General features: G+C 39.4%; 1 protein-coding gene across 5 annotated transcripts in view; it reads left to right on the forward strand.

Annotated features, from left to right (window-relative positions):
• The window catches only part of Kiaa0825 (KIAA0825 ortholog), a 427987-nt gene that overhangs the window by 151767 nt on the left and 253104 nt on the right, over positions 1-23116 (forward strand). For 4 of the 5 annotated variants that reach the window (XM_060383593.1, XM_060383596.1, XM_060383594.1 and 1 more), the window contains 2 exons: positions 6278-6388; positions 22363-22502. In XM_060383593.1, coding sequence (XP_060239576.1) covers positions 6278-6388; positions 22363-22502 — 251 coding nt within the window. Of the gene's footprint in view, positions 1-6277; positions 6389-8988; positions 13449-22362; positions 22503-23116 lie in introns of those variants that run through there. The other variant, XM_060383597.1, reaches the window with a different exon arrangement.

A 23116-nucleotide genomic window follows, 5' to 3' on the forward strand; every position in this document is an offset into this window, starting at 1 on the left:
AAAAAAATGGCAATTCTTTAAAATGTTGGATACCACATATGCTTAGGTGAAATGTTAAGCATATGATTTTTTGACCGAGCAATGAAAGCACATGTCTACACCATAAATAAAAAAATCAATATCAACTGTATCTGAGAATGGGCTTAGGAGAAACAATCCTCACACCCGTGAACAGACAAACAAGATCCAGTATAAACACAGAGAGAAATTCCATTCTACAATATAAATCTCATAACAGGAAGGAACCGGAAAAGCATTATGCTGAGTAAAAAAGACAGCCTTCTGCGTCCTGTGATGAAAGATGTGTGCCACCACAACTGGTTCTTTTCTTTTTTCTTGAGTCAAGCTTTCACTAGGTAGCCTTGGCTGGCCTCAAGCTTAGAAATGACAAGTAAAAGCAGTGATTTGAATTCTTTTGAAGTCTTTTAGTGTCTGATTGCCCAGGGCTATCAAAAAGGCTCACATGTCTTTAGTATCCTATGTCATCTCACAGTTTCAACTTAACTTCTAGGTCAGTTTCCACCCTACTCTAGTTCCAAGATGATTGTTTTCTCTTGGATTTTTTTTAATTGAAAAGTCTAGTGGCTCAAGCACCTGGCTGTGCACAGAAGGTGGAAGAAGCTTGACCTGACACCTTCACCTTTATAGAACACTGTCTGTTGAGACACCTTCATGCCATCATGGAGGTACACTCTGTTTGCATCCTATTTTGAGAACCTTCTCTGGTGGGCCCACCTTCAAATTCCAAGTGGCACAAGCCAAGCATAAATCTAGCTAAGTCTTTTTAGCTTTTGGTTGTTCTCACTTTTGAGGTGCCTTAGATCACATAAGCCCAAGAAATCTATTTGGTGGAAAAGAAAAAAAAAATAAGTAAACATAAGAAAGTAGCATGCATTAGAATTAGAGGAGCAACGCAAAATGAATGTAGGCTAGGATGTCTAGTGCAATGGCCTGGCCAGTGCAAAAGCAGTGTGGCGTGAAGGAAGGGGTGGGACATGGCTCCCTCATGCTGGAAGAAGAAGGCTTGTTTATCCCCTAAGCAATATTCTTAGGGGGAATGCAAAGATGTGTATTGTGCCTCATCGAAAAGCACCTAACAATTTTTAAGATGCTTAAGGGAATAATGTGGAAGAAGAGAAGGAAGGATTATAGAAACCAGAAGGGTCAAGATCACCAAAGAAAACCCACAGACCCAGCTAACCTGGGCTCGTGGGGGCTCACAGAGACTGTACCAACAATCAGAGAGCCTGCATGGGGATGACCTAGGCCCTTTGCATCTATGCAATGGTTGTGTAGCTTGGTTCTTGTGGTACTTTTAACCGTGGGAGCAGGGGCTGTCTTTGACTCGTTTGACTGCTTTTGAGACCCTTTTCCTCCTACTGGGTTGCCTTGTCCATACTTAATACAAGGAGATGTATCTTGTCTTATTGCAACTTGTATTCCATGTTTAGTTGTTAACATTTTACTTGAGACCTGCCCGTTTCTGAAGAGAAGCTGAAGAGGAATGGATGGTGGAAAAAATGGGAGGGGCTGGAAGGGAGAAGGGAGGGGAACTGTAATTTATGAGGGAAGAATAAAGAAAGATGTTTTGGAGAAAAAAATATAACTCTCTAGGTTTTAGGGTTGTATTTTATACTCTGATATGAATTATTCAGAGTATGATCTCTTAGCTGTATTCTGAAATGTCATTAGAGGTTATCTAATAGTGAATTCATAATCTCATCCCCCCATTGAGCTTGCAGGCCAATTTTCAGCCGCTTATACTCTCCAGAATAATGAAACTAATTTGGGCTCTTGCTGTGGAATTAAATGCTCACACAGATCACACCCCCTCTGAGACCATAAACATCTGCCATGGCATCCTGTGGCGTCAAGAAGCCTTAAGACTGCCATGCCCAGGAGTCTGTGGATTCAAAAAATAAAAGTTACGGCCCCACCGAAACACTCACCTAAATACTGTGTTTTCTTTGGTTTTTAATCTAAGAAAATTTGGCAACAGTTAACCATTCCCTTATTATCAGCTCCTATAGTATTTTTTTTTTCTGCTGTTGGGGATAAAATTGCAAGAAGGTAACTGTTTAGACTATTACCAATCTCATACTAGTTTTGAGATGTTTGTGGGCCCTGGTTTTTTACAACACTTTGCAGGTTTTTTTTTTTTTTTTCATAAAGGTACCGTGCTTTTTCTGAATCCTCGCATACACTGTAATGTTCCTATTGTATAAATTGGAAATGGAGGCTACGTAAGTTGCGAAAACATTAAAAAATCTAATAATAATGCCTATGCAAGATCCAAACTCTGTAGGGTACATTTCTCCAATTTGTGACAGTACTCCTTCTGAATTACCTTCAGCCACCTTCTCTTAGGGGCACAGAAAAGACATAAAATAAAAGAAAAAGACAAAAGCAAATGTAGACTGATTGAAGGTAAAGTGAAATCCTCAGAAGAAACAGAAAAAAGATAATGAAGAGAAAGTGACAAGAGATATGTTTGAGGTGGCTGGGTCAGGAAATACTTCCTAAGGAAAATATATTGTTAAGACTACACCAAGGAGCCAGCTGACTGCAATGGTGAAGGCATTCTGCCGGAGGCGTGCTCTCATTCTGGACACACAGGAACTTGTGCAAAGAGCTCTAAGGCAGACAGGATAGGTATGCATCAGCTGTGACATGCTCTAGCGCTCAAGACCTCTCTCCTAGTCCCGTTACTTCCTTTGACACTGTTTCTTTGTGAGCTTTTATTGCATCTCCCATCTCCTTAACCAGCACCTTCTTCCTAGCAACTCGCCCTTGCTGTCTCCCCTCAACTTCAGCTGGCCTCTAGTCACGTGCTGGCCCACAAGTCGATCATCGCTTAAGTCTCTTTGTGCCTGCCAACAGTACATTATTTGCACTACTGGGTAAATCTTCCTTCCATTTTTCTCAACTTTGGTCAACTCTTTGACTTCATTCTGTGTTTTCTTAGCAGGTTGCCTTGCCCTCCACTTCTATGAGAAAATACAGATTATTAGGCATTTGTCTTATCCTCTCACGGTTTACTCTGGTCCTGGGAACTTCAACCCAAGGTCCTTATGTAATTTCTCTACCACTAGGCTCTGTCCCCAGTCCATATATCCATTCTTTTAATTTTTTTTCTTTATTCTTCTCTCTTATATTACATCCTAGCTGCAGTTTTCCCTCCCTCCCCTCCTCACAGTTTCTTCCTCATCCCCCCCCCACACCTACCCTTCACTTCCTCTCAGAAAACAGCAGGCTTTACAGAGACATTAACCAAATATGGCATAACAAGCTATAATAAAACCAGGCACAAATTCTCACATCAAGACTGGGCCATGTTCTTCTGGTATCCTTGACTGTCTGGCTCCTCCAGTTGTTCCTCCATCTCCTCCACAGGACTCTCTGTGGACTTTGCATCTACTCCAGTTGCTGGATGAGGTCCCTCATAACGATTATGCTAGGTTCTGGTCCCAGCACATTCTGCAGGCATGAAAAACTGTAGGTTGCAGGTTTACCACATTCATTCTTGATAAGTATTTTCATCCCAGTTTACTGCTACATCTCTTTATATACATTTTACCATTGTCTCTCTTTTACTTAGCTGTAGCACATCTTTTCAACTAAGCTCTTGATTAATTTTATCTACCATTCCATGGCCTTGGTCTTTTGAGGTATAATTTCTATTTAATGCCCAATGCTCCTGACTTTCTCCAATATTAAGTGTTCTTTCTACCATTGTGTTTGCATTCAGATCCAATTATTGTGTGTCCTACCACTCACTCAGTGACTGCAGTTTGATTTCTCCTCCATCCGGCTAAATAAATAAGGACAGTGGCATTCATATGCATGCAATGACTAGCTCCAGGACAATCTTCCTGTTACCTTCTCTGCAGCTGTTGACACTGTTGGCTGCCTTCTTCTTGCCCAGCCTCCCTAACATAATTTTCTCCTGGCTCTTTGCCTTTTCTCTGATTCCTTTTCTCTGCAGTTTTGTTTTAGTGCTTCTTTTTCTCATGTCACACTAAATGCAGATCCAAAGATCTGTCCTTGACTATCTTTTCATCTCACACTCTTTCAGTGGGTGAATTCATCCACTCAACATGTGATGACTTCCACATGGGGATCTTCAAATCAGACCTCTTTTGTATACACTGGACCAGTAAATTCAAATTCCTACTCTATGCCTCTCTTTAGATGTTTTTCAAATGTCCATGGACCTCTGAGACTATTTAAAGCTAAATTCCTGTGAGTTTCTCTTGGCTACTCCTTTACTCTCAACTTTCTCTCCTATCTTCATTCTCATGTCATCTTAAACTTGTCATTAAAGAATGACTTTGTTCATCTAATAACTTATGATTTGTTATATTTGTCTCCTAGTTTAGGCTCCTCTTGTTGATCTAGTACAGTATCATAGTGATTATCTTAAAAAAAAAATTAGTTTATTATTTATACAACATTCTGCCTGCACACCAGAAGAGGGCACCAGATCTCACTATAGATGGTTGTGAGCTGTCATGTGGTTGTTGGGAATTGAACTCAGGACCTTTGGAAGAACAGCCAGTGTTCTTAATCTCCAGCCCCCATAGTCATTATCCTTAATCTCCTCTAATCTGTATCCCTTACTGCTATTGAATTCTGTTTTATAGATTTGAAGCAGCTAACTGCTAACATCACTTCATGCTATAAATTCTTTAGGGATTCTTCATTGCTGGTACAAAGAGGGACCTCTTAGAAAAGCACGCCCTGGTACTGAGCTAGCCTAGGCCTGTCTTTGTAGTTCCCTCTCTGGATTGCGTTGACTAAGTATAGCCTGACTTGGACAACTACTTGGGAAATTTTTCTCTGATCTGAAGTTTAGTGAAGCTGGAAAAAAAAAAAAGGCTTTAAGGGCATGGTGATATATTAAATGTCTAAAAAACTCTTCTAAGTAGACTTAATTGAAGATAATACATTTCTACAAAAAAATTGAGGGGAGATAAAGTTTAGAAAATATGACAAAACAAAATACAAGATGTCGAGTGAGAAGATAGGGATGGGTTTTTCACAACAAAATTGTTTTCTGTTTTGACAAGGTTCTACCTTCTGTGCTTGCATGTCTACTGATATTGTCCTTTCTCAGGTCTTACTTGTGTAGGCAGTCATTTCTAGCATAGACATCATACTCTCTGGTCCTCTGGCCCAGAGCCTTTCTGCCATCTCTTCTGTGATGTACTGTTGGAGCTGCATTCATCATGAATGCATTGTGAAAGGGAAGGGGTAAAGTGATATAATAATAGTTTAATTTTTAAAAAGACAATATTTTTTATTATATGTAGAGCACCACTTCAAACAATTCCATTTCTAAATCTTTAGTCTTGAGTTGATGTGGACAAATATATTGTCCAGTTATAAAATTTTTACTAGCCAAACTAGCTACTAAGCACTTGTGAAACAAATCCTACCTTATTAGATCAAGATCTATAGTTGAATTTAAGCCAGCTTAGAAAAATATTAGTCATTTCCAAAAGGTGGTGGTAGACAAATTATTCTGGACAAGGTATTGTATATTTTAAATCATGATAATACATTAAGTTCCTCTTATAAACTCTTTCTGGGCCATTAAAAATGGACCTATCTGCATTGCCCACATGGCACGCTGGGGTTGGCTACCCAGAGGCTATTTAAGCTGTGGGCTGGCTTTCCCCAGGGTCAGATGATTGTTCAAGGTTCCTGAATAAACTGCATTGAAAAAAAATTTATATATTTATTAAGTTTTTCTTTATTGTCTAATATATAAAACTCACTTTGATGACTAAAAATGTATTTGATGTTACATGTTTTTACATTAGTGAAGCTAATATTACAAATATTAGCACTTATTAAGTGTAGGTTGATTAAAACCCTATGAAATATAAGAATATTAGTTGTGAGAGACATAGATTATATTCATTGTACTTTATGTGGGCATTTATCTGTGACAGATTTTATAATTTCTGAAATTAAATCATAATGTCATAACTATACCTTCCCCTGTGTAAGGACTGTCCTAGAACGGCTCATTAAGATGCTGATTCTTGATTCTTGGTTTGCTATGTGTATGTGCATGTGTGTATATGTGCACGTGTGTGTTTGTGTGCGTTGCTGTTGTTTCGGTGGATGCATTGTGCTCAATAAAATGACAGCACTTCCTATTTAAAAAAAATTAGTTTGTAAAATATGAGTAAATTTCCGAAATTTTCTCAGTGTTCTCCACAGTTAATGTTTCCTGCATATTCTGAAATAATTAATTTTGTTTGCCTAGGACTTTTCAGCATGGTATGGATGAGTCGGCATCAAGTTCCTTAACACCATTGTTTAATCAGCCATTCTACTGGATTTCGTGCATGTCACACTTCTACCCCTCTTTGCTCAGGTAGGAACTTCCAAGTAGCACACTGATTATAAATCTCTGACTCTTTCACAAATTGTACAAATTTGCTACATGGGCGTGAATCTTACAAAAGGAGCTTGACAATAAATGGGGAAGTGGAAAGGATAATTATGTGATATTTTTTAAGCCCTAGAATCGAAGCCACAGTACTCATAACCATTTCTCTAACTTATAACTTTAGTTACGTAATGGAAAAAGGTGGATTTTTGAGACCTTCATTCTATTTAACCTCATTACCTATCATTTAAAAATTCATTCTTGATCTATGATTGGGGTTTGACAGTTCTGAGGCTAATTATCTGATACAGACAGCAACTAAGTAGTCAAATTAGCCTAACTCAGGGTCTTAGGTAGAAGTTGAGAGAAGTAACTTTTATAATTATGAACAAGATCTTTCATTTTTATTATTTAATTAGCAACACTTAAAAATCGGAAAAAGCATTCACAGTGTAAAGTGAACTTCCAAAAAAATCTGATGACATTTTGTGACATTATGTAGCATGGCAGTTTGATTCTTTGTAGAATACATTATTGGAAAAAATACCTTTCCTTTGTATCTGAGAATAAAACATCCTGAACAGCTAAAGGAGCTATTGTTGGTCTGAATGCAGTCTTGTTTCATGTTGGGAATACACTATCAACAGTTACACATTGGCTGGGAGTGGGTTTCTTTATCTCCTCCCTCTCTGTGCTAGGACTCCTTTTGCTTTGATGTATGCAGGCCCTCTGCATTCTGTCCCCTTCTCTCTGGGTTCATATGTGTATATTCATATAGCACATTTGCTCTCTACCATCAGCAAATTAATTTTTCTCTTTGGAGCCATAAGATGCTCCATTAGGTGATACTCCATAATACTGTTTTCAGCCCTGCTTCGTTTCAGCCCAACTAGAGTCTTGGAAGTTATCACAAAAATGATTTTACCTTTCCAATAGTTAATTTTTATAGTTAGTGTCTCTTTTTTCTATACTAAAATGTAAATGGAACAAGAAGTTTCTTTCTTTCTGCTTCTGGTTAGTAAGCAATCTGTTACTCTAATAGACTCTGTCCCAAGTGTGGCTGTTCATACCATGTATAAATGATGTCTGGTGCCAGCTTTCTAGAATCATATTAGTAGCCTGTGCTGAAATTTAAAAATGTCTTTGGAAATCTTCTTCTAGAAACCCACTGTTAGGGATGACGTGAGGATGTGAACAAAGTTTTATGTGTAAAATATCTATTAGTGTTTATAAGAGAAAATGGAAAAAATTAATGTTCTATACCACTGCTGGGAAAAATCACTTATAGGATAGTTATAACAATAGACTAGTAAGGAATCAATAAAAGAATTGAGTGTTAAAGACATTTGATAACTCCAAGAAACGATTGGGATTCATAGTTAATTTGGGCAAGCAGCTTAGTAGGTATGCGGTCCTCAAGCCAGCCCCCTGGCTTGAATAAGGGACACAGTGCCAGGCGACCACCTCTGTGAGCTGTTGCTGGGTGAGTGAGTACTCCTGTGCCTCCTTCATGGAGACAAAACTGCCATGTGATCTAAGTAGCAATGTTCTGAAGGAAAGAACATTGGAGATCAGGTCCATTCCACTTGAGTTGGTGTTGGCAAGTGCACCGAAGGGAAAACCATTCAGAGTTGATGTGAACAAGTATGCATGAAGAACATGACGAACACAGTTATTCACTGGATAAAATGTCCTTTTGATTACGTAAGGTTGTGTGGTCTCTCACATGCTGGTTTACAGTGTTTGTCTCTAAGGGGGCTACAAGCTAAACAATAGGCGCCCTAAACTTGCTGCATAAGACAGGTTTGTTTTCTAGGCAAAAACCAACAGTAACTAGGTTATGAGATGCAATGGAGAAGCACTAGCTTATACATTTCTACCATGAACAACCTTACAGAAAAAAATGCAAATCAAACAAAGCCCCAGTAGATACCAAAAGAGTGTAGACTGTGGAGGTGCTTTAGTTTTTAATCTCTGGTATTGAGTTTGCAAGTGATTTTATTTTTCTCTAAATCTTCAGATTTTCTTACAATGAATACAATTTAACTTTATCAAGATAAAAAAATGAAGAAAACAACAAAAACTAGGCCCATGTTCTCTGATTGTTCTTTGTTCACATGGCAAAATTTACAACCTCTGTCAAGATTATTGCGCCTCTGCATTCCTGGCAAAGTACTTGCCTTCCCCCCAGGCATTTTATGTCCAGCTGTCCACATTTCTTGAGTTGTCCACTCTAATAGTGGTGTGTCCTTCCTCCCCTCTTGCCAATACACAAGCATCATTCATAAATCCTTAAAAGACAGACCCTCTGAGGTCTTTATTTATCTATTCTTAGTCCTTAGTCCTGTCTGGCCTTATCATGATCAGTAAACATTGTCTGAAAAATCCTGTCAAAGTCGGCCATCCTCTCCAAATCATTATAATGAATACTTTTCATTTTATTATTATTTAACATTGTAAAATTAAAACATGATAGGTTTATCTTATAATAAAGGAGAAAACTGCAAAAAGAAGTATCTGAAATAGCCAATTTTATGAAACTTCCTAGTAACTACATTTTTCACTTTATTTTCTTGTTTCTTTAGTGCAGGGGATGGGACATGTCAGTCTTCTTATGGAAGTCATCTGGCTTATGGGAATTGATCCTCTCCTTCCTCCACTGTATGGGCTCCTGGGGATTGAGCAGAGACCATCAGGCTTGGTGGCAAGCACTCGTACATGCTGGGCCATCTTCCCAGTCCAACATCTTATTGAACTAAACAACTATTTATTTTGGACCTGTATGCTGTTTCAGGAAAGATTTGAATCAACTTTCTGAAATATTAAAGATACTTAATTAAATATAAGTGAGAAGGAAGAAAAAGAGCAAGAAAGACATGGAATTAAACCAAAACAGAGTCAAAATGTGGAAAGTTAAATAGAAAAGAAAATTGTCTATAAGAGTGATACGAGGTATATAATAACTAAAATAATTTTTTCATGCTTTTCCAGGCTTTGGTAACACAGTTTTGAATACCTAGTTTTAGGAAAATGAATGTATTTCCAAAGCATTAAGTAAAATAAACTACATTCAAGGTCTCTACCAATGGCATAAGCCAACAGTGTAGATGATTTAAAACAGCAATCAGTTTCATAGTATAATGAACTAAAGCGACTGGTGAATATATTGCTATCAAGGTTAATAGCATGGTAATATATATGATTTCACATAAAAATACTACAGAAATAGGACTATCTTGGTAGCTGTAGTAGTAGGGGTTCTCTAGGGGAACAGAGCTGACAGAGTGAATCTATACAAACCAAAAGGGGATTTATACGGCTTTTACAGGCTGTGGTCTGGCTAGTCCAGCAATGACTGTCTCCTGACAGAAAGTCTAAGAATGTGGTAGCTGTTTAGTCAAAGAGGATAGGTGTCTCAGCTGATCTTCAGTCTGTGTTGGAGTCTGGAAGAAGTAGGTTTTAAGGCCAGTGAAGGAATGTCTCAGCAGCAGGAGAGATGAACTTGCCAGTGAGAGAGTGGGCAAGCAGGCAAAAAGTAAAGTCCCCTTCTTCTGTGCCCTTTTATGTAAACTACCCTGAGAAGATGTGGTTCCCATTTAGGATGGGTCTTCCCACCTTAAATGATGCGGTGAAGAATAATTTCTCACAGGTGTTCCAAGATGCTTGGGCTTTAGCTGATTCCAGATGTGGTGAAGTTGACAACCAAGATTAGCTATCATAGTAATTTATACTGTTTCCTTCTGCTGCTTTTTATGTTTCTTAAACTTTGATCTTCATTAAACTGTTTGAATACTTCTTAGTAATTTCCAAGTACTCCTTTCTTAAGTCACAAGTACAGTATGATTCTGAGTAGCATAATCAGCTTGAGTAAACAGTGCATCCATTTTCTACTGCTTATTTTCTTCCGTGAGGGCATGATACTTTGACACAAAGCTAGTCTGTTCTCTATTGTGCTTTTATTTAACACAGTGCTCTTTATGTTTGTATATCATCTTCCACCCTAAAAATATGAAGTCATTTGTCCTCATATATGATTCTATATAAATATTTATCCAGTTCAAGATATATTCACTTCTTTCATAAAATTATTTCACAGATTTTTCTCCATGTAAGGCACTGTGCTGTGTGTTACAAGTAAGGGAAGAGGTAGTGAAGGAAAACTGCAACAGAAATCCCTCTCCTCAGTATAAGAGTACCATGACCTGAGCTATGCAGCCTACTTGACAAGCAGGGCTATTGTCAGCTTCCCCCATCTTGGCAGACTCCACTGATTTCCTCTTGAGATATTCCACTCCTTTAACAAGAAAGATTTCCTTCCTTTCTTGTTACTGCTTTAATGTCTCTTCTTATAGCGTGTACTCAGACACACACCTGAAGTATGGAGTGTCTTCAGTGTTCTATCTACCTTGTAACCTTTTCTTTCTTTTTCTTTCTTTCTTTCTTTCTTTCTTTCTTCCTTCCTTCCTTCCTTCCTTCCTTCCTTTCTTTCTTTCTTTCTTTCTTTCTTTCTTTCACTTTATTTACTTTGTATCCCCCCTCTAGTTCCCTCCCTCCCTCCTCTCCTCCCAATCTTTCCCTTCCTCCCCTTCTCCACACATGCCCCTCCCCAAGCCCACTGGTAGGGGAGGGTTTCTTTTTCTTCCTTCTGATCCTAGTCTGTTAGGTCTCATCAGGAGTGGCTGCATTGTCTTCCTCTGTGGCCTGGTAAGGCTGCTCCCCCCTCAGGGGAAGGTGATCAAAGAGCAGGCCAATCAGTTCATGTCAGAAGCAGTCCCTGTTCCCATTATTATGGAACCCACTTGGACACTGAACTGTATATACTCACTCATATAGACATATAATATAGGATAAACCTACTAAAATTTGTTCACCTAAAGAATCTAATAAGAGGGAAGAACTCTGGCTAAAATGCTCAATACCCACTCCGAAAGGCAAAGAGGATGGACACCAGAAGAAGAAGAAAACAGGAAACAAGTTAGGAGCCTCCCACAGAGGGCTTCTGAAAGGTTCTGCCCTGTAGACCATCAAAGCAGATGTTGAGACTTATGGCCAAACTTTGGGCAGAATGCAGGGAATTTTTTTTTTAACAAGTCAGGAGACTTTTATTGGTAATCAGATTTTTTTTTTCCTTATGAGGAATGTAATATCTCTACCTGGATGGTGAGATATTTTTCTTCTTTGAAGTCTGGTCATTTCGCACGCCATGTTTTGGTGTGGGTTAGTCTGGGGTATCTTATAAAAGAAGTGGGAAATAATAGTTAGATCTGGAGACGACAGGAGGTCCACAAGGAGAGCAACAGAACCAAAAAATTTAAGCACAGGGGTCTTTCCTGAGACTCATACTCCAACCAAGTACCATGCATGGAGATAACCTAGAACCCCTACCTTGTAACTTTTAAAAAGTGATGCTGTGTTCTCCGTGGTCTCCTTTAGTTCTCTCATACTTCGTTCTATTAAAAGCAATTACAGTCTCTCCAAAGACTGTACACTCATAGATGTCAATATACACGAATATTTTCTTGAACCTTGTGCTTGGAGACTATAGACAGCATCTAATCCAAAAGATCCTCGTCTCTCCAGCCTGTCTTAGCTAATGGTGAGCTCACTTAGTTAGGCAGAATCCTTAGGAGCCTCGAGAGTTTTGTTTTTTTTTTTCTCCTGCATTTCTATCCTATTGCTAAGTATCCAGGATCTTAAACCTTTGATCTGCCATCTGTAAAGCCACCTTCATCTTAGCCCAAACCAACATGATATCTCTCACCATTATTTCAGTGACTGCAATGACACCCTTGCTTTCTTTTTTCTTCATGGTGCTGAGCCTGGCCCATGTAGGAAAGAAAGTACCACTGAACTATACCTTGAACTTCAATGTGCAGGTTTTCTATAATTTATGAATTAACTTTCATCTTCATTGTTTTCTAAATTATAGCCATATTTTTAAACAGAAACTAATTTTTCTTAACTCCCACTTTATTATTTCATACCCATGACTTAAAGTCTTCCAGTGCATGACATACATGTGTGTGCGCGCACACACAAAGCTTGGTGTACAAAAGTCACACACATGTGGGCCATTTTGCTCTCATCTCCAAACTCCCTGACAACCATCACAATGTGAACTATGCCTCTTTCCACCTTTCCTTGCCGTGCCATTCTTCCATTTCCTCGCACCTCTTCATCTTTATTTAATGAATGAATGCCCACTCACCTTCATGTCTCAGCTCGGCTATGACTTTTGTAGGGAAGCTTTTCAATAACCCCAAAGATTTTTAGTTTTATTTTATTTATTTATTTATTTATTTTGCTATATTTTAGTTTCCCTTTCCTCTGTTCAGTTTCTGTAACTGTATTTTTATTTTGTTTATATAATCCCATAAGACTACTCATGTGAGTTCATATAATCTTTTGAACAGTTCTTCATATTTTATGTGGGGAAACTGAGACTTGGTGAGGTAATATTCCCACAGCTACACAAGAAAGGAGCTTCCTAGGTTTTCGGTGATGATTTCTTCTGTGTCTCTGGTCTAAAAGTGAGCTAGTATATATTAGTTGAATGACTGACTGAGTGACTGAATGAGCATGTTAGTTCAAAGTAGTAATGTATTTGTTACTGCAATATAAAATATTCCTAATATTTGTTATGTGTGGTAGATCTCAGGTATGGAAAGTGTGATTTGAAAAGCTGGTTGTATTATTCTTAGAAGAGGACATCTAAAGAGGAGAACAAAAGTTGTCTCCTGGCGTAGTGATGGGGGAAATTATGTAGTATATTTTAATACAAAATATTTTAAGAGTCTCCTAGATATTGCTGGCAAGCTTTTACACAGCACTGAGGAAAAATGCTGAGAGAGTTTGTATTCTGAGATGCCAAGTGTAATTACAGAGTCAACCAGAGAAGAAGCCCTGAGAGCTTTTACATAGCTGCTCCAGAGAATGGATGGACAAATAGCTGCATCTTTGAAAAGATTTTCAAAGGCGAAGTTAGTATCTGTGGTAGTCACTAAAAGAACTACAAATGTCAGCTGAACTAGGAATATCAGATGGATGGATGGATGGATGGATGGATGGATGGATGGATGGATGGATACATAGATAGATAGACAGGTTAATCTTAAGGTTTATATTTCCGTTACTATTATGACTTAAAATATGTGAATAATACAGAAATTCAGACTGTACTGTGATCATACAGATGTCCACAGGTTTTCACAATAAACAAATGTGTCTTCTATACTTGTTTGGTCTTGTGATCTTGGAAAATAAGTTAATGTATAGGAGCTTCTGTTTCACTTTTTATTTTGATGAGGAAGTTGAGGCATAAGTATTATATAATCTTATTATATACTTAAATACTCCATGCAAAAGTAGTGTTAATTTTCTCCATCAAAAGCATCTTCTTCCAGGATATTTTCAAGGCAGGGTTATGAGAATTAAATGAACCACATGCCTCCAAGCCACTCAACCCATTAAACATCCACTAGGCAGCCATTCATGACAACTGGTCAGTAAAGAGCTATCTGTTTCAGAAAGTGGCAGACTTTATCAATTATCTAAACATGTTAAAAGGCTCTGCTACAAGGGTGATGATATGGAAAGAAAATTGAACTGCTCCCCTCCCCCGGATGTCCACACTTATTAGACGTGTGGTGTTAGACAAAACCTCTTTGGAAGTCCGAGTAATAGGATCGTATCTGGTGGTCAGGGACTGGTAAATAGTCATTAACTGCAGAGAGATGGCTTGGCTCCTAAAAGTGTGTACTGTCTTCCTGATTCTCGGCTGAATTAGGACTTCAGAGAGACCCCTAAACTCATGGATGAACCAGATTATTTAAAATATTAAAATTATTTAACATTAAAAACACTTGTTGACGACTCTACTTTCTCTTTACCTCTTGGTTCATGCTAGACGGACCAAAGAAAAAGAGATGTATGCAACTTGCATTTCCTTAATTTTTATACAATAATGGCTATAATGTCAGGTAATTTAAACCCATAGAGAAGAGCTAGGGAATATACTTGGTAGAGTTTTTTTTTCCTATTATATACAAACCCCAAGTTTAATTCCCAGCACCACATACACTGGAGTGGAGGTGCACCCCTGCAATCCTTAAGCTTGAAGATCAAAGCAAGTTTTATAGATAAAATATGTATGAATCACCCAGTGTCTACTTCATCTTTAATTGTGAATACTACAGAGACTTAGCCATACTCATCGTGTGTCAACTATTTGAAAATATTTTCAGTGCTAACTATATGAATTTTTTTATACTTTTGGTTAAAGTGGTAAAAATATATATATATATATATTGGGTTTTTAATTTCCATGACTTTTTTCTCAGGCATTAAAGTTATCTTGGAGAAAGACAACAAATGACTTTAAAACTTTCCTTTGTTTCTTTTCTTGGAAAGATTTTGAAGGACATGTTATGGAAAATGAAGAGTAATGTCATAATGCTGGGACTTCCTTCTGCTTCTGGACTTGCTTCTGCTCCCCCAGCAGGGTTATGACCCTCAGCTTGTCTGGAGTTATGTTCTTGACTTTGTTCTCTGAATAATGTACCTTATGCTTTCTGGCATAAATTTGTCCCAGTGATACGTGCCAGAAACCATCTGGTTGAAATCATTCCCTGTATCTTAAGTAACATGGCTCCAATTTGGGACATAGCCCTAAGACCAAACTCAATTTGGGGTTAAAAGCTTGGTATCTTCTATCGGGAGGTTTGAATGGAGCCAAACATCTTCTATACCAGAAAATGCAACCTACCCCCCAAATATCCATCAAGGTTAATGGGGGACAACATGAACTAAATGAATGAGCATGGGTCTGACTGCAGAGGGACCTGGATTTGAGGCAGCCACATCTATTAACTAAATGTCTTGGAGTACTTATTCACTATTCTTAAAACAGGGATTGAGATATACAGTAAGTATTTTCATACACATACCAACTTGAATATTCTTAAGAAACAGACCCTACTACAAAGATACAAGTGAAAGTAGTGTATTTTCTAAGTGGAGGAAACACTGGGAAAGAAAGAGACAGCGAAGCAGAGAGCTTTGCTAAAGTCAGCTATTGAAGGAATGGCTGAGCATAAGCCTGGGGAGGGGTATTTTTTAACCTTCCCATGCATGTACCCATCCATTTTCCATAGAAATCATTGACTCTTTTTCTTTAATTGTTATTGTTGTTGTTGGTGGTGGTGGTGGTGTGTGTGTGTACCTAAACATATAAATACAACCTGCTCATATAATATGGTTTTAGGGCCGACCACTTAGTACTGAATAAAAATCAGGGAGCCCTTCCCTGGGAAGCATAATTCCCTCCGCTCTCTGAATTTCTTGATTGCCTGTAGGTTTTTGTTTGTTTGTTTGTTTGTTTTGTTTTGTTTTGTTTTGTTTTTTGTCTATGGGTGGGAACCTGTGAGATTTAGGGTTAGGAATTTAAAAGCCAGTGCAAAAAACACAGTTTCAGTTATTAGGATTCTGAAGCATACCGAACAACTACCAGTGTCAGTCCTTGATTGGGAGTTTTTTGTAGAAAAGATTTCATGTATCCCAAAATGACCCTGAGCTTGCTGTGTAGCAGATGACCATACATTTCTGGTTCTCCCAAGTTCAGAGATTACATGTATCATCTCCACTCCTGTCTATACAGTGATACTGCAGGTTTCTGTACCTGTTTCATGAGGTGTTGGGAATTAAACTTGGAGTTCTACATGCTAGGCAAGTGCTCTACCAGCTAAATTACTTTCCCTAGCTCTTTGCTAGGAGTTTTAATTTCCTGGCATTATATCCTATCTTACCTAAAAGTTAGGGAAATTAAGGCTGTATGCATTTCTTCCCTTTTGATCCATCTAGCACAAGCAAAGAAATAAACAAAAGAAATGTAGAGTCATTAGCTTTCTGAATGTCTTTTGACCATAGCTCATGTTAAGTTCTCTTAACCCATGTTAAGTTCTCTGAGTCCTATCATTGATTCTTCATATGAAGGCTGGTCACAACTTATAAAAGGAGAAAGGAAAGAAGGAAGGAAGGAGGTTAAAAGAAAGTTAGTTTAGCAAGGCCTGGTGGTGTTCTCCTTTAATTCTAGCATTCAGGAGGCAGAGGCAGAATTTGAGGGAGGCTAACCTGGTTCTAAGATAGAGCAAGTTCTGGGACAGCCAGGGCTATACGGAGAAACTGTCTTAATCTCCACACTTAAGACAAATAGAGTAGTTCCTGTTTCAGAGTATTTTTTTTTCCAAATTTGCAAGTGATGACCGATATCATCACTGTTCATCATGTCTGCTGACTGATGTTTCTTTCCCAGCGGAGTAACGAAGACCTTCATCCTCAGAGGTTAATTGGGGAATGAAGGAATGAAGACAGACAAACATATGTGTTCAGAAAAACTAGGATCAGGTGAGCCATAAGCTCTGGTTGATATACACTGGGAGACTCAATGTGTTTATTTTATACACTTGAAGTGACAAGATGGGTTTATTGTGTATAGCTGAATAAGGAGCCAGGCACATGGTATACAGCTAAACAAGCAGTCAGGCTTATGTAAAATCTGTGGAAGGCCTCTGTGACAGAACAGTCTCAGGTGACAGGAAGCTGTGGTTCATACTTTCTGCATATACTGTTAATATTCCCGCTCAGACTGAGTAAGGCTTTGGCAATTCCCACAGGTCTGAGGTATTGGGATCATTGTGGTCATGTCAGCAGCACACATTCACTCTGAAATTTGTCTGTTTCTCATATGCTCATTACTCAGGGCTTCTTTTGATCCTACACCATTTCACCAGAAGTGTTGGGCTTTTTCTCCCACAGAATGTATAGAATTGAGGCCCTGGGGATGTCAGGCTGAGCATGCCCAGTAGATAACCATGACCTTCTGAAAAAGAGACTCAAGCCTTCACCGCCTAAGGCCTGTGCCTGTGCATTGGTTGGTATCAACACCATAGAAAACAGTGCCTGACAGGGCCGGATGTAGCCATAAGCTGTGCATTCCTCAGCTTGCTCCACCATCGAGTGGTTGTTTCTCTGAGATACATGTTTGGTAGGATATATTAACTTACAGTCCTAAAACCTGGGCGAGATCCAGCTCATTTCATTGCCTGAGGGTGATGCAGAAGCTCTTCGTGGTCTGGGCTTTACAGTAAAGTTGAAAGTTAGAAAATGTGTACGCTAGGAGTAGGTGAGTTTACTGATTTTTTTTTTTAAATCTATGAGCATGTATAAGAAATTAGAGAAATTATAAATGAGCTACGTTATACTCATACAGCTAAAGCAGAACTGAAAGGCTTCATGCTTATTCCATAAAAAAATTGTAATTTCCATCGACAAATTAAAATTGAACTCTATTACTTCTTTATTTGAGAAATGTTTTTGGCCAATCCATGGCCTAGGAACACAGTATTTTAGTACAATCCAACCATAAATTTACTCTGTCTTCCAGAATAAAATGTATGAGTTCTGATGGATTTGTAAATTTTTGTTCTCTTCTGTATGTCATAGTAGAATTTGACATATACACATTTGATACATACACGTACACACACAGACACTCACACACACGCCCCCCCAACACACACACATGAATTTTCCCTTTCTGTCTTCGTTTTTTAGATTTCTCTCACTTTCCCAGTTCTACCAGCTCGGAGGATGAGTGAACATATGCTTCTCCATATGCCCCGCAGACTCTTCAGTGCATTCATTACTCAGAGCATGGGGACTGAGGAATGTTTGTACTATTTTATTTTTCCCCATAGTGATTCATTCTACTGTACATTTCAGAATCTGTGATAAGTTGAAAGATCCAAGAATTGAGGTGCATTTCAGTGAACAGCTTTCCATCTATTAAAAGAGGGGTTTTGTTAATAACCAGGTATTCAGATAAATTAAAATGAAGTGACATTCAATTATTTTTTATTTTTTATTATTAGTTACATTTTATTAACTCTGTATCCCAGCTGTATCCTGCTCCCTCATTCCCTCCCAAACCCTCCCTCCCTCATCACCTCCCTTCCCCTTTCCAAGTCCACTGATAAGGAAGGACCTCCTCCCCTTTCATCTGGCCCTGGTTTATCAGGTATCTTCAGGACTAGCTGCAAAGTCCTCCTCTGTGGCCTAGCAGAACTGCTCCTCCCTTGTAGGGGTGGGGAGGTCAAAGAGCCTGCCATTGAGTTTCTGTCAGAAATAGTCCCTGTTCTCCTTCCTATGGGAAACCAATTGGTTACTGAGCTACCACAGGCTTTATCTGAGCAGAGGTTCTAGGTTATATCCATACATGGTACTTGATGGAGTATCAATCTCAGAAAAGACCCCTGTGCCCAGATATATTTGGTCCTTGTGGAGCTCCTATCCTTTCCACGTCATACTAACTCCTCCATCCTTCATATGGTTCCCTGCACTCTGCTGAAGGTTTGGTTATGAGTCTTAGTATCTGCTTTGATACACTGCTAGGTAGAGTCTTTCAGGGGCCCTCTGCAGTAGGCTCCTGTCCTGTTACTTATTTTCTCCTATGTCCAATGCAATTATTTTTTTATGACCAAGAGACTCAGCTAAATTTATCTCCAATCAGTTTCATTTTTTTTTTTTTACTCTACAAACACAAGAGAAAACTCTTCTGTTTTAAACTCTTCAACAGATACAGAATCCCACTTTGAAGTCAGCTCCCAACCATGATCTTGCTCCTGTCATCTTCCAGCTGTCTGTCCGAGACCCTCTCTATGTATTCTAGTAAAACAGCCTTTGGCTGGGTCATTATCGCAAACGCAATATGTAGATAAGAAAGATTTGCAACCTGAGGACACTTGTAGCCCATTCCCACCCAGCTGCTTTTCATCTATCTGCCCCTGCAGGGCCTCTCCCAACACAGGAGCCAAGGTTCAGGAAGGCCTTTATGTCTTTTGGAACCTTTTAGGAAGTCTGCTAAGAGCCAATACAGTGAGTGGCAAGTGACCCAGAAGTCACAGCTTTGACTTCTCTAGTCTGAGAATTAAGTTGCTTGGCTCTTCTTCATCAGCCACCCATGGCAGGAATTTCCCTCCCTACCATTGTCCCAGTGCCCAAGGAGGTGGTCTTGCTTCCAGTTGTCAGAACGTTGTAAGGGAGCTTGAATTGGATCAAAGTAGAGTGGAGAACTTTGTGTATCATGAAGTTGTGAAATGTTTCTGATGCCAAGCTAGAAGATGCTTTAAATGTTTTTATTTGTATTGCCAATCCTTCTCTCTTTTTGCTCTCTTTTGCTGTAAATGCAATTTTTTCCTTTCTCTATGCGTTTGTATGCTAAGAAATCAAATCAGTCAATCAACAAAGTCAGCTAACATTTGCAAGATGCAGTGGTAGAAGCTTTGGGTAATATAAAACTACTATCCTCAAGACACTTGAGTCTAGACGCAGAGATAAAATTTTAGTTGATGAAATAATAAGTTCTGAAATGTGTAAACGTGTCCTAAATTATTTAATGTGCAGGCCACTCTGAAGAGAAACACTCAGTGAAGAGTTTCCAGGGAAAGCGGACTATTTCTACAAGTTAAGGGTGGTGTCTTAGAGTTACTGTTGCTGTGACGAGGCACCACAACAAGAGCAAACTGGGAAGGAAAGAGTTGATTTGGCTCATGCTTCTACATCATAGTTTTTCATCCAAGGAAGTTAGAACAGGAACTCGAGCCAGGCAGCATCCTGGAGGGGTGCCGCTTACTCCCTTGCTTCTCCTGGCCTGCTCAGCCTGCTCTCCTACAGAACCCATAAGCTCTATCCCAGGGTTGTGACACCACCTACAGTGGGCTGGACCCTCCCACAACAATCAGTAAGAAGATCCCTACACTCTTACCTACAGCCTGGTTTTATGGAGACAGTTTCTCCTTTGAATCTTCCTCGTTACAGATGACTCAGCTTGCCTCAAGTTGACTAAAACTAGCCAGGATAAATGGGTAGGATCAATGTAAATGTGAAGAGTCATACAGAGTTTTCTGGATGCGTGGTGTGAGGGAGCTAGCAGTCAGGTTCTGGGTGAAGGCCTTCATCCAGGTTAGTAACATGCAAATTCTTCCATTTTCATGGCCAAAGTCGGGCCAGACAGTAGTCTGGCCTCTTCATCTAAGAGCTCTAATCCTATTCATGACATTTCCACCACCTGGCCCCACATCCTGAAGGGACCTCATCTTCAGATGATTCCACATTGTAATTAAAGTGTAAACATTTGGATTTTGGAGCAACATAAATGTTTTCCCATTGTTGGCAGCATGTCAAGGCCAATGTTGGATGGGTGCAAATACCCAGAGGCATGAAAGGCAATGTGAAGCATTTCTGTTTCTACCACTGTAACTGAGAAAGCCCTGCCTGCAACAGTGGCTGCGATGTTGGGGTGCAGACAATTCAACTGGCCTGCCCTCAGGAGCCTTCAGGGTCCTGACAGCGTCCTCTATCACCACCTGTGTTTTATGTTATAACCTGCTCCAGGTACACAGGGCATAACCTGCCTGCTACCCTGTTCCTTCTTTCTCTCTCTGGCTCTCCCTGGGTTTCTCTCTGTATGACTGTCTCTCCTGGCCACCACCCACCCATTCCCCCTTTCTTGCTTCTCCTGTGCTCCCCCACTGTCTCTTTCTCTCTTTGTATGAGATCTGTAGCATGGCTTATAAATTATATGGTATTACATTGGTGCTGTGACCTTGTTAGGGCAGAGGTTCCAGTAGCCCACCTCCACAGTCTCTGAAGAGAGAAAGCTCAAGAACTGGAGCCAAATGTGATGCTTCATACCTGTAATCCCATTATCTGGGATCTCAAGGCAGGAGGATTGCCTTGAGTTTGGGGCAAGACTGCATTGTACTGTGACTTTGAGTTCTGGGCTAGCCTGGGCTTGAGAATGAGAAACAAGCATAATTTTCAGATTTATAGTTATACGCATTTTCTCATGCTGCTGCTTCAGACCTGGGAAGCAAGGTTTTAAAAGCCAGAGGTCAGCAGTGTCCCTGTTGGTTAGCTGGTGGCCACCCACTTGGGGGAATCATTGCTAAATGGGCAGCAAACTAGTCTCTCCGCCATTGCTGTGTGTGCTCCTCATACGTTCGAGCTTGCACACCATCCAAATCACACCTTTTCCTCCCTGTATGCCACTTATTTCCACAGCCCTTGTGGCCGCCACCACAGGGTGGTCTGTTTCTTGTGTTTGCTGTTTTTATAAGTTCATCTCTCTTATTATAACCTTTAGGTGATCCAAATTGGGAGATTTTAGAAGGAAAAGTTGAACAATGTTATTAATAATCCCTGCTTTCTGATTTAGTGCTGATGTACTAGTAAATGAAAGTAGTTCTCTGGGGAAGCTGATTTTCTGCTCAAAACTGATGACAGATTAGAAAGCAGAAGCCTGTTTATCTTGGAATTATTTCTCTTTGATGACACTACTTAAGTAGGTCACAGGGTGAGTAATAGCATTAATTCTGATAATTGCATGTTGATTTAAGAATTTTCTCATTATTAAATAATTAGATTGTGGCTGACACTTCACATAGGTTTTGAATTCCTTTAGTTTACCAACAATTTCAGTATAAAGCAAAGTTCCAAGTATTCAAAAGCTCACTGGAACATCTTTCCCCAAATAAGAAGCTAGTGATACATAGCAGCCATTATGCATCTATTGAGTAAACACATGAAGACATTCAAAATAAATGCATAAGTGGTTTGCTTTTCTCCAAGAAGCAAAAAGAGAAAGAGTTCTGTAAAATACAGGCATGGTTGTTCTGTGTCAGTTTTGCGTTTGGCAGGCCACCAAGTGTTAATTTGCTTTTAGCTAGTTGAGACTAGATGTAATTTCTTCCTGTAGCAACCCTGCAGTAAGCAGCATAAACGTGCTTTCAGAGTGGTCTGGGACAAATTGACATTTAAAGGGTTAGCGTTACATGTGGACTTTAAGGCTATTAATTTCACAGACAGATTACCTTCATTACTCTGTCTTATCTTGTATGTGAAAGGCCGCCGTCAGCTGGAGGACTGACCGCCCAGGCTTTGTTGAAACTGCTCTTGTCCCAGCCGTGCTGTAAACAGAACCTGCTTCTAGAGACCCTGCTTCATGGAGGCGGCCTCATTCCAAGAATCCTGTTGAAAAGTTCAGGTGAGTTTGTCATTTCAAGACTGTTGTCCTAAACACAAAACAAAACAAACAGACAAAACCGAGCACAACACATTCATTGCCAGATTTACTGGGGCTTTTGTCCTACCTGAGTTTTGCCTGAAGGGTGGAAAGCAAATGCATAAGCTGGCAGTCTTGGGCGGTCATAGCAGAGGAACTGCTGAACTGCTTTATCAACCTGACTGTTTCTTTCAGGAACTCTAAGTAAAAGAATATTTTTGCATGATGCTGTCGAGTCACAGTGCCACTATTGGAAGGTGTCAACATTCAGGGGTGGAAATGCCTAAGAGAACTGGAAGAAGGTGGTTATATTTTAAAATTGCAAACCCTAATTAGATAATAAATAAGTAGAAGTTATATTAGATCAGCACTTGAAATTTTAGTCTACCTTGAAGAGTGCTTTAAGACAGCAAGCCAGCTCCTGTGGCTGACAGTCATTTTTACTTACAACAAAAGTAAACTTCAAGAAAATTGTAAGTAAAAATTAAGGAGTAAGAAACATCTCTTAGTTAAAATTTCTTCCCTGCCGAGACTATTTTAGAAAATGGCAAGGACAGTGGTTCAGAGCACTGGCTGCGTGGAGAGGACCAGGGTTC

The sequence above is a fragment of the Meriones unguiculatus genome, chromosome 5, assembly GCF_030254825.1.
Source record: "Meriones unguiculatus strain TT.TT164.6M chromosome 5, Bangor_MerUng_6.1, whole genome shotgun sequence".
NCBI lineage: Eukaryota > Metazoa > Chordata > Mammalia > Rodentia > Muridae > Meriones > Meriones unguiculatus.